The sequence below is a fragment of the Babylonia areolata genome, chromosome 14 (genome assembly GCF_041734735.1).
Source record: "Babylonia areolata isolate BAREFJ2019XMU chromosome 14, ASM4173473v1, whole genome shotgun sequence".
Taxonomy (NCBI): Eukaryota; Metazoa; Mollusca; class Gastropoda; order Neogastropoda; family Buccinidae; genus Babylonia; species Babylonia areolata.
In genome coordinates, this window is record NC_134889.1 from 1,551,730 (window position 1) to 1,563,910 (window position 12,181).

The 12,181-nt window shown below is 47.6% G+C and overlaps 1 protein-coding gene across 4 annotated transcripts in view; it reads left to right on the forward strand.

Moving 5' to 3' along the window:
* Window positions 1-11,483, forward strand: part of LOC143289724 (uncharacterized) — a 55,844-nt gene extending 44,361 nt beyond the window's left edge. For 2 of the 4 annotated variants that reach the window (XM_076598801.1, XM_076598802.1), the window contains 5 exons: window positions 3,041-3,082; window positions 4,037-4,066; window positions 5,961-6,031; window positions 7,807-8,002; window positions 9,409-11,483. In XM_076598801.1, coding sequence (XP_076454916.1) covers window positions 3,041-3,082; window positions 4,037-4,066; window positions 5,961-6,031; window positions 7,807-8,002; window positions 9,409-10,851 — 1,782 coding nt within the window. In that variant the 3' untranslated portion in view covers window positions 10,852-11,483. Of the gene's footprint in view, window positions 1-3,040; window positions 3,083-4,036; window positions 4,148-5,960; window positions 6,032-7,806; window positions 8,003-9,408 lie in introns of all 4 variants that reach the window. The other 2 variants (XM_076598798.1, XM_076598800.1) reach the window with 1 other exon arrangement.
* The last annotated feature ends 698 nt before the right edge of the window (window positions 11,484-12,181 follow it).

Sequence of the window (12,181 nt, forward strand, 5' to 3'; positions counted from 1 at the left end):
TTTAAACCAAAAGAGTTTTAGTTGTATATTTATGTTGATATGTACATATCTTTAATCCAAAAGAGTTATGTTGATATATTCATATCTTTGAACCAAAACAAATTTTGTCATACATTTCTGTTGATACAAATGGTGAAATGAATCTTTTGGACATTTTTCTTCTCTTGATAAAGAATTTTAAGCTGAATATAATTTATTGACACCTTTTGATAGATATGAGTAAATTATTATTATTTTTTTTAAGCTGCAGCTTGGCTTTTACTCACTCTTATCAAATTATGTATTTGGAATAAGAAAGTGCAGTCGAGTTTTAAAATTTTGTTTTATAAAGGTTAAAAGCTTTTCATAAAGTAGCTGTTGTATTTTAGGTAGTTGTTGGTTGAGTATAATGTGCTCTTATTGATTTAGTTACTTAAAGTAAAGGTATAGTTTGCAATAGTGTGGGTTAGATACATATGGTTTGAAACAGGTATTGCAACTAAAATATTGTTTTAAACTATTGCTATTGTTTGTATATAATACTTTCACTTGCTGTTTAGGTGTACATATGATATTTTGATTAAAGTTGTTTGAATAAATGTTGTTTTATTTGGTAAATCTCATTTAAGCATGTATTTAGAAGAGTAACAATAGTCTATTTTTTTTAATACATTTATTGATGAAGGAATTTAGAACAAAGGGGTGCAGTTGATTTACTGTTTGTTTCTGGTAGATTGAAGACATTCAGGATGTATTGACAGTGCACTCAGCCAGACAGGGCCAGCTGGTTGAGTCATGAGCATAACAAATCCTTCCTTGTCTTTTGGAGATGGATAGTTATGTGATATAGTTGGACGCACAGTGTTCTGCCAGATAGATAGATATATAGCATTCCACCAGATAGATGTGTAACATTCCACCAGATAGATGTATGACATTCCACCAGGTAGATGTATAACATTCCACCAGGTAGATGTATGACATTCCACCAGATAGATGTATAACATTCCACCAGGTAGATGTATAACATTCCATCAGGTAGATGTTCCACCAGATAGATGTATGACATTCCACCAGATAGATGTATAACATTCCACCAGGTAGACGTATGACATTCCACCAGATAGATGTATGACATTCCACCAGATAGATGTATGACATTCCACCAGATAGATGTATGACATTCCACCAGATAGATGTATAACATTCCACCAGATAGATGTATGACATTCCACCAGATAGATGTGTAACATTCCACCAGGTAGATGTATGACATTCCACCAGATAGATGTATGACATTCCACCAGATAGATGTATAACATTCCACCAGAGATGTATGACATTCCACCAGGTAGATGTATGACATTCCACCAGGTAGATGTATAACATTCCACCAGAGATGTATGACATTCCACCAGGTAGATGTATGACATTCCACCAGATAGATGTATGACATTCCACCAGATAGATGTATGACATTCCACCAGGTAGATGTATAACATTCCACCAGGTAGATGTATGACATTCCACCAGGTAGATGTATGACATTCCACCAGATAGATGTATAACATTTCACCAGATAGATGTATAACATTCCACCAGATAGATGTATGACATTCCACCAGGTAGATGTAGGACATTCCACCAGGTAGATGTAGGACATTCCACCAGATAGATGTAGGACATTCCACCAGGTAGATGTAGGACATTCCACCAGATAGATGTAGGACATTCCACCAGGTAGATGTAGGACATTCCACCAGGTAGATGTATGACATTCCACCAGATAGATGTATGACATTCCACCAGATAGATGTATAACATTCCACCAGGTAGATGTAGGACATTCCACCAGGTAGATGTATGACATTCCACCAGGTAGATGTAGGACATTCCACCAGGTAGATGTATGACATTCCACCAGATAGATGTATGACATTCCACCAGAGATGTATGACATTCCACCAGGTAGATGTATGACATTCCACCAGGTAGATGTATGACATTCCACCAGGTAGATGTTCCACCAGATAGATGTATGACATTCCACCAGAGATATATAACATTCCACCAGATAGATGTATAACATTCCACCAGGTAGATGTATGACATTCCACCAGATAGATGTATGGCATTCCACCAGATAGATGTATAACATTGCACCAGAGATATATGACATTCCACCAGGTAGATGTATGACATTCCACCAGGTAGATGTATGACATTCCACCAGATAGATGTATGACATTCCACCAGATAGATGTATAACATTCCACCAGATAGATGTATGACATTCCACCAGATAGATGTATGACATTCCACCAGGTATAACATTCCACCAGAGATATATAACATTCCACCAGATAGATGTATAACATTCCACCAGGTAGATGTATGACATTCCACCAGATAGATGTATGACATTCCACCAGGTAGATGTTCCACCAGATAGATGTATGACATTCCACCAGAGATATATAACATTCCACCAGATAGATGTATAACATTCCACCAGATAGATGTATAACATTCCACCAGGTAGATGTATGACATTCCACCAGATAGATGTATGGCATTCCACCAGATAGATGTATAACATTGCACCAGAGATATATGACATTCCACCAGGTAGATGTATGACATTCCACCAGATAGATGTATGACATTCCACCAGGTAGATGTATAACATTGCACCAGAGATATATAACATTCCACCAGGTAGATGTATGACATTCCACCAGGTAGATGTATGACATTCCACCAGATAGATGTATGACATTCCACCAGGTAGATGTATGACATTCCACCAGGTAGATGTATGACATTCCACCAGGTAGATGTATGACATTCCACCAGGTAGATATATGACATTCCACCAGATAGATGTATGACATTCCACCAGGTAGATGTATAACATTCCACCAGGTAGATGTATGACATTCCACCAGGTAGATGTATAACATGCCACCAGGTAGATGCATGACATTGTACCCTTCAGCAGGACGTGATAGTTGTCGACCAGTCCACCCTGCTGACAGCCACTCCTGTTTGTGGGTTTCAGGTGAAGCTCCAAGGCAAGAAAGTCATGTCCAAGGTGAAGGAGGTAGGTGAGAAACGTGGTGCCGGGTGTCTGTCAAACGAGGCTGCAGCAGTACCCTGCTGTTCTCCGCTAGGGGGTCCGGCAGGGAGGGGGATTAGGTGGGGGGTGTGGCCCTGTTTCTGTCTGTTGTTGTATCCTTGGGAAAGTCACTTTACTCTGATTTTCCTCACTCCATCCAGGCGTGAACGGGTAGCTGGCTTCTGTTGGGGAAGGTTAAAAACAGTGGAAGGAGGTTTTTCCCATCTCCCAGGTCAACATACGTGCAGACCTGCTAGTGCCTGAACCCCCTCTGTGTGTATACGCAAGCAGAAGATCAAATACGCACGTTAAAGGTCCTGTAATCCATGTCAGCCTTCGATGGGTTACGGAAACAAGAACATACCCAGCATGCACACTCCTGAAAATGGAGTGTGGATGCCTACATGGCAGGGTAAAAATGGTCATACACATAAAAGCCCACTCGTGTCCATTCGAGTGAACGTGGGAGTTGCAGCCCGCGAAGGTAGAAGAAGAAGAAGAATAATTCAAACCAAGAGCCAGATGCAGGTGTATAGCTAATATTTCAGTCATTATTGAGCACATGCTTATATATTTCTTATACAGTTATAGAATGCATATATGCATTTTAGTTCAAAGGAAAAGATATATATATATATATCACATTTAATATGATAATAAGTATGTTGAAAATATGTGTGTTTGTGCAGTTAAAGGTTTGTTGCCTGGTTAGTGTATTTCCCAGGGTAGACTGAGAAGTGCTGATCAACAAGCTGGGTTTGTGTGCAGGAGAGGCATCCCTTTTTTTCATCATTATTTTTTTTTTAACACACGGATCAGTCTACAAGCTTTGGCACCTTGAAGAAACTGCTCTGTGTGTTGTATGATGTATAATATGTGTAGATTTAACATGAACGTGAAGTACACATGTTGTGTGTGTGTGTGTGTGTGTGTGTGTAGATCAACGAGAACAAGATGAGCAGTCGCAAGGTGAGCGGGGGAATCGTGCACTCTCGCGGCGACAGACAGCGCCCCTCCACCATCCCCGCCTCTCCCCTAACCTCCAGAAGGGTCAGTGGTCACTGCTTGTGAGGGTCAGAGGTCACTGCTTGTGAGGGTCAGAGGTCACTGCTTGTGAGGGTCAGAGGTCATGATATGTGGGGCTCAAAGGTCATGATATGTGGGGATCGGAGGTCACTGCAGTGGGAAGCGGATCACAGCATGTGGGGGTTGGAGGTCACTGCATTTCGGGTCAGAGGTCACTGCATTTCGGGTCAGAGGTCACTGCAGTCAGGGTCAGAGGTCTGTGCAGGATGGGGTCAAAGGGTGTCACTGCTAGCAGTAGTCTCCTGGTCTCGCATTGCTTTTGGCATACGTGTGTGTGTTTACACGCATTGCAAGTCTGTGTAATATCAGAGTGTTTCTGTTGTGTGTGTGTGTGTGTGTGTGTGTGTGTGTGTGTGTGATAAACTATAACAAATTCATTTTCTCCGTGTCAGTATGAAGTTTCCCCGGTCAGTATGAAGTGTTGGTGAGTATGAAGTGTAGAGTGTTCTTGGTCAGTATGAAGTGTTGGTGAGTATGAAGTGTAGAGTGTTCTTGGTCAGTATGAAGTGTAGAGTGTTCTTGGTCAGTATGAAGTGTAGAGTGTTCTTGGTCAGTATGAAGTGTCCCTGGTCTTTATACAGTGTCCCTGGTCTTTATACAGTGTCCCTGGTCAGTATGAAGTGTCCCTGGTCTTTATACAGTGTCCCTGGTATGAAGTGTTGGTCAGTATGAAGTGTTGCTGGTCAGTATGAAGTGTTGTTGGTCAGCATGAAGTGTTGGTCAGTATGAAGTGTCCTTGGTCAGTATGAAGTGTAGGTCAGTAAGAAGTGTCCTTGGTCAGTATGAAGTGTTGCTGGTCAGTATGAAGTGTTGGTCAGTATGAAGTGATGAAGTGTACCTGGTCAGTATGAAATGTTGGTCAATATGAAGTGTTGGTCAGTGTGTGACAGTGTCAGTGTGCGAATGTTATAAACATTGTTGTAATGTGTGCAGTATGGCAGTTTGTGAATGTTATGAATATTGTTGTGATGTGTGCAGAATGTCCGTGTGTGAATTTATTACTATGTTTGTGATGTGTGCTGTATGTCAGTGTGTGAATTTATAAATATTGTTGTGATGTGTGCTGTATGTCAGTATGCGAATTTATAAATATTGTTGTGATGTGTGCTGTATGTCAGTATGCGAATTTATAAATATTGTTGTGATGTGTGCTGTATGTCAGTATGTGAATTTATAAATATTGTTGTGATGTGTGCAGTATGTTATGAATATTTTTGTGATGTGTGCAGTATGTCGATGTGTGAATTTATAAATATTTTTGTGATGTGTGCTGTATGTCAGTATGTGAATTTATAAATATTGTTGTGATGTGTGTCAGTATGTGGATGCTATAAACTTTGGTGTGGAGATGTGTGTGACAGTGTGCGTATGTTATAAACATTGCTGTGATGTGTGTGCAGTATGTCAGTGTGTGAATGCTATAAACTTTGGTGTGGAGATGTGTTGTGACAGCATGTGTATGTTATAAACGTTGGTGTGGAGGTGTGTGTGGTGTGTGGCAGTGTATAAATGTCGCCGTGTGTTCACTGTGGCAGCCTCCTCGCCCTCCGCCTCCATCTCAGTCGTCCCACAGCGTGTGTATGTTATAAACGTTGGTGTGGAGGTGTGTGTGGTGTGTGGCAGTGTATAAATGTCGCCGTGTGTTCACTGTGGCAGCCTCCTCGCCCTCCGCCTCCATCTCAGTCGTCCCACAGCGTGTGTATGTTATAAACGTTGGTGTGGAGGTGTGTGTGGTGTGTGGCAGTGTATAAATGTCGCCGTGTGTTCACTGTGGCAGCCTCCTCGCCCTCCGCCTCCATCTCAGTCGTCCCAGCGCCCTCACACTGCATACCCTGGTCACACAGACAGGTCAGTCAGTGTCGCCTTCCTCTGTGTGTGTGGGTGGGGTGGTAGGTGTGTGTGTGTGTGTGTGTGTGTGCATGCATGCGAGTGTGCGTATGTGTGTTGTCAAAGTAGATTTCTTGGTGTGAAATGTAAGCTGCATTGTCACAGTGCAGTGCCAGTCCGTCTGTTTTTGTTTTGTTTTTTTGTTTGTTTTTGTTTTTATTTTCTGCCAGCAAGTGTGTTCTTTTTTTTTTTTTTTTTACTAACAAAGTGGCTTTTTCCTCTGGATTTTGCCAGGAGCAACCCCATTGTTGCTGTGGATTCTTTCATGTGCGTTGTGATTGTAAACTTAATATGTGTGTAAATTTGTGTGTGAGAGAGAGGAGAGAGAGAGAGCCATGCCATGCACATAGTGTGTGTATGTACACAGCATCCCTTTAGCAATACACACACTGTGGTACATGTAGTGTATCAGGTCAGGGGTATAGCCCTTGCTACTGGTACCATGTAACCCAGTACTACCTGCTGCATGTGAAGTCTCCCAATGACGGACCAGGCAGAGGAGGAAACCTTTCCCAATGGCTGTGAAGGTGGAAGAGGATGACCAAAGGGCAGTGGGAGCTCTTATCCTTGGCTGGAAGTCCCCCTAGGAGACGGAGCTCAGAAGAAAAAACCTGCACCTGCCGAGGCCGTCCTGCACGTGGCAGTATCTGCACTTGTGGGACTGTGAGCGTCAGTAGGCGAGAGAGTGGGGAAGGGACTGCACCTGTGCTGGTCGGGCAACAGACAGCAGGATCCTGAAGATGCTCTTGTATGGCCAGCTGAAGGAAGGTCACTGCGAACTTGGAAGACCCTGCAAGCGCTTCAAGGACACCTTGAAGACAAACCTCAAAGCCTGTGACACAGACATCGCTTCCTGGGAAACTGATGCCCTTGACCGCTCTCACTGGAGGATGCTGTGCTCTAGTGGCATAAAGACGAAGAAAACGCTGGCCATTAAGAAGCGTGAGCGAAGGAAGCAGGGCTCAACTTATGGAGACATTTTCCCTTGCAGCACCTGTGGAAAGTGCTGCGCATCCAGAATCGGCCTCTTCTCCCATATGAGGACACACACCGACAGATAAGCCTGCCTGCCTGCCTACTCATCCGTTGGTCCGACAGGAGACTCCAACGGTACATGTAGTGTATATATACACAGCATCCCTTTAGCTGTGTTATGTGTATATACACACAGTGTGGTACATGTAGTGTGTATGTACACAGCATCCCTTTAGCTGTGTTATGTGTATATACACATGGATGGTACATGTAGTGTATATACACACAGCATCCCATCAGCCATGCTATCTGTACACAGTGTGGTACATGTAGTGTATATACACACAGCATCCCATCAGCCATACTATCTGTACACAGTGTGGTACATGTGGTGTATATACACACAGCATCCCATCAGCCATACTATCTGTACACAGTGTGGTACATGTGGTGTATATACACACAGCATCCCATCAGCCATGCTATCTGTACACAGTGTGGTACATGTGGTGTATATACACACAGCATCCCATCAGCCATACTATCTGTACACACGGCGTGGCACATGTAGTGTATATACACACAGCATCCCATCAGCCATGCTATCTGTACACACGGCGTGGCACATGTAGTGTATATACACACAGCATCCCATCAGCCATGCTATCTGTACACACGGCGTGGCACATGTAGTGTATATACACACAGCATCCCATCAGCCATGCTCTCTGTACACACGGCGTGCTGCACGCTGCCCACAGGGCTCCGGGCTACAGGAGCCAGCTGAGTGTGGAGGAGGAGGGGCCTGGCAGCCATGACGACAGCCACCTGCGACTGAGCTACCACAGCATTGACGTCAGCCTGATGACTGACACCGACATCCAGAACGCCATGATGAGATCTGCCAGCGCTGAGCAGCTCCCCAGACCTGACCACCACCGCTCTGCCTCTCCACAGGTGGGGGTGGGGTGGAGGGGGTGGGGGGGGGGGGGGGGTGGGTGTGTGTGGATGTGTGCGGGTGTGTATTAGGGGGTGGTGTGTATGTGGTTGCGTGGGTGTGTGTTTTTGTGTGTGGGTGAGAGGGTGGATGTTGGTGTGTGTGTGTGTGTGTGTGTGCGTGTGTGTTGATGTAGGTGTGTGTTTAGATGTGGGCGTAGCTGCGGGATTGTGTGAGTGCGTTAGCATATGTGTGTGTGTGTGTGTGTGTGTGTGTGTGCATTGGTGGGTGGGTGAAGGGTCGTGGGGCGGGGGTGTGTGTGTGTGTACTAGCTAAATGTGTTTGTGCTTTTGCCAGCCCTGTGTATGTGTGTGCACATAGACACGTGCCTATGAGCTCGTGCATGTGTGTTTGTGTTGTCCTGAAAAAAGGGTGACACTGCACTGCGGTGGCGCATTCTCACCAGGGAGAGCAACCCCAAAAATTTCCCCATTAACTCACTCAGTACGGACACAGACCCCTCGGATGTCCAGTGGGTGTCTGAATGACCCAACCTTTAGCTTCCGTCGTCAGAATTGTGGTATTCTTTGTCAACATTCACCTCTTCAGTATAAGACCCTTCCGCTTGCAATATTTTGATGATGGTAACTGGGATGAAACTCTGTTAACGTCGTCTCTTTCGCTGTTCGTATGGAGAGAGTTAAGAAATCAGTTGTGACAAAATGAAACTACAATAAAACAGTGAAAATAACTACAGTATAACAGTAACAGTAACTACAACACAACAGTAACAGTAACCACGGTACAAAAAACTATATAAAAAAAAACCCAGCTACAGTTCAGTTCAGTTACTCAAGGAGGCGTCACTGCGTTTGGACAAGTCCATATACGACAGCGACAATAGCTGTAACAAACAGCAACAGTAACTGAAATGGGTGTGTGTGTGTTTGAGGGAGGGGGGAGGAAGGGGGCTATGCAAAATTTAAAAAATCCCTTGCAATTAATGAATAATATAGCTTCTGTGAAGTGATTTTCAGTCTTTATGTATACTCCTTGAAGTAGTTTCTACCATATATTGCTTCACTGGTTTTTGATAAAACTGATTGTCTTGTTGAGATTTTGATTATGTATTTTTTGCGACTTTGATCACTTTAATGTAGAATTTGATTACAGGATTTTCTTTTCTTCAAAAATATAACCTTCATTGGAAGGGGGAAAACAACAGAAACCACAAAAACCCACTGAAATAAAACAGGAGCAATAATGAAACACAACACAATACAAACCAATATTAAACAACACACAATACAAAACAGTACAATGGAACACAACATACACACACACAAAAAAACCACACAACCCCCCCCAAAAAAACAACACCCCATGCAATACAGCCAGTGTTGACGTCTGTGTGTGTGGCTGACAGAGTGCCAGTGAGGGGGACGTGTCCTCCACCCCATCCAGCGAGGCGCTGTCCCCGTCAGACGACAACCTTTCCGAGATCCCCTACCTGGACATGGCCTCCACCTTCACCTCCTCCCCCCAGGTGTCCGCCCCCCCACCCCCCACCAGCTCCAGCGAGGAGGAGCTCACACGCCCCCCGCCCTTACCCGCCAAGGACAACGCTGCCGCCTCCGATCGACGCATCCCTGCGGATCGTCTCATCGCCCCACCGGGCCCCACCCCCATCCCCCCTCCCAGGACGGCACGGAAGTCGGCCGAGTCTCGATCCACGGGCTCCTCACCTCAACTGGCACGGCCGCCGGGCCCCAAGCCGACCAGGCGGAGCTCTGTGGAGAAAGGGGTGGTGGGTCCCGGCCTGAGCGGCGGTCCACAGGTGGTGGTGTCCGGACCCCCACCGGTGGAGAAGCCGCTGATCCAGTTCGAGTCCAGCGAGAGTGAGGCGGATGGTGTGGAACAGTTCGACCCCCTGCACAGCAAAGCGGTGGGGAAGGAGGGAGGGGGGGAGAAGGGGGGCGACGAGTCCCCCCCACCCCCGGCCAGCAGCCTGACCCGCAACAAGAGCTCTCGCAATTCCCTCATGCGCACCGCCGCTTTCCGCAGGGCCCCCAAAGAGGCACCGGTGCGTGCGGGTTACCGTGACGACGTGGTGCCGGACGAGGAGAGGGGGTCGCAGGAGTTGCTGGCCGACCTGTTTGACCCTCTGGCCGGCCAGTCCTCGGCCGCCCCGTCGCCCGGCAACAGGAAGAGCGAACCCCAGTGGTCGAGGCAGGCAGGGGGCGGGGTGGAGAGGGGCGCGGGGGGGTCGTTGATGCAGGACTGGACCCTGGACCACCTGGCCCACGGGGGGGGCGGCCTCTCCCCCGCTGCCACCACCGGCTCTCTGCCCAGGGCTGCCTCCACCGGCGCCAGCTTCCCCAGGGCAGCCCCCTCCTCCTCTGCAGGGTTCTCCCGGGTTCCCTCAGGGGGCTCCCTCACCTGCCCCGCCACCGCCATGCCCCCTTTCCCCCACCGCCCTGTGTCGCCCATGACCTCGCTGACCTCCAACCCCCTGTACGTGGCCCCGGCGGTCAGCATGCAGTCCAACCCCCTGTACCGGCCGGCCTCGGGCAGTGGGGCTCTGCTGCAGTCCAACCCCCTTTATCAGCTGGCGTCCAGCCCCCAGCCCTCCCCCCCTGCCCCCACCCCTGTCGGCACCACCACCACCACCACCACCCCCTTCAAGCCCTGGTCGTCGCCCGGCTCTCATGCCTCTCAGCGTCTCACCCCGACAGGGCCCCAGAGGGGAGGAGGTGGTGGTGGGCTGGGGCCCAGGGGATCCGTTCCGCAGTCGTCGGTGGTGGGGAAGGTGAACAGCCCCGCCCCCACCAAGCCCCCCCCGCCCCGGGCCTGGGAGACGTTTGACTGACTATATGGCCAGCTAGCTGTGTTGGCCCTCATGGTCCTCTTCTTTCAGGGGCTGGTCTTCCTGTGCAATGGGCTGTCTTGAGTCTTTCCCTGTCCCTCTCCACCTTCCCTTCCCAGTCACCGCGGGGCGTGTGCTCACACCGCCCTCACTCAGTCGTTTCCCCTGCTGTGGAGCAGAGAGCAAAGGACTAGCCGCTCTGCCCTCACAGTCACTGGGTTGGAGGTGGACGGACACAGTGTGTGGGTGAAGTGGGGTCGGGGGGATGGTGTTTGGTGTGCCTGTGAGCGGTGTTGAGGTGTGATCTGCTGAGGAGTGGATGAGTTGCTAGCTGTCTAGGGGCCACAGTGCCCCTGCCTGTGTTATGGTCGCTGGCGTCGGACTGGAGGGGTCGTCGTTTTCAGCATGTAGGCAAGTTAGACAACCCACTTCTCTTCCACCTGGTGAGAAAAGTTAGACAACCCATTATTCTACCACCTGGTGAGGGCAGAGTAGTGCCTGCTTCACACTGAGGAACTACCTGCAGAAGCTGAATCTGATCAATTATTGTTGCTTTTATTGTTGCTAGATGAAGAACAAACCCATGCGTTGTCTTTGTTGTTTTTCCCCCCTGTCTGACAGAGGCTAGAGACTGGGCAAGGGATCAACTCTGCTGGGGGGGGGGGGGGGGGGGGGGGGTGGCATCAACTCTGCTGGGGGGGTGTGGCATCAACTCTGCTGGGGGTGTGTGGCATGTTCTGTACTGTGCAAGTGTGTAGCCTGAACACTACCGTGGTAGCATGTGGCATAATGTCCACTGTGGTAAAATATGGCATGAACGGTGATCTGGGACTGGGGGAAGAAAGGGGTTGTGGGGGGGGTGACAACTGTTTGCACCAGCTGAAAAGGGCGTGTTGCCATGGTAATATTGTTACCTTTTTTTTTTTTTAAGTGGTTGGCAGACACACACACAAAACACACACACACACATTGTCCTCACCAGGCCTCTTGACTGTGAATGTTGTATTATTATTATTGTTATTTTTATCATTTCTGTAGTGCTTGACTACAGAACACCATGCGCTTCAGAATGACACAAAGAAGAAGAAAAGTAAAAGATATGGGTACAAAGACAGACATGAAACTACAGCAACTCCATCACAAGCACAAGGGTACTCACACACACTCCATCTACACGCACACACGCACACACACACACACGCACACACACACACGTGTGCACACACACACACATGGAATGCAAGTGACTAGATGGTTGAGGAGTGTTGTTTTGAGGGAGGTGGGGTGACTAGATGGCTGAGGTGTTGTTTTGAGGGAGGTGGGGTGACTAGAT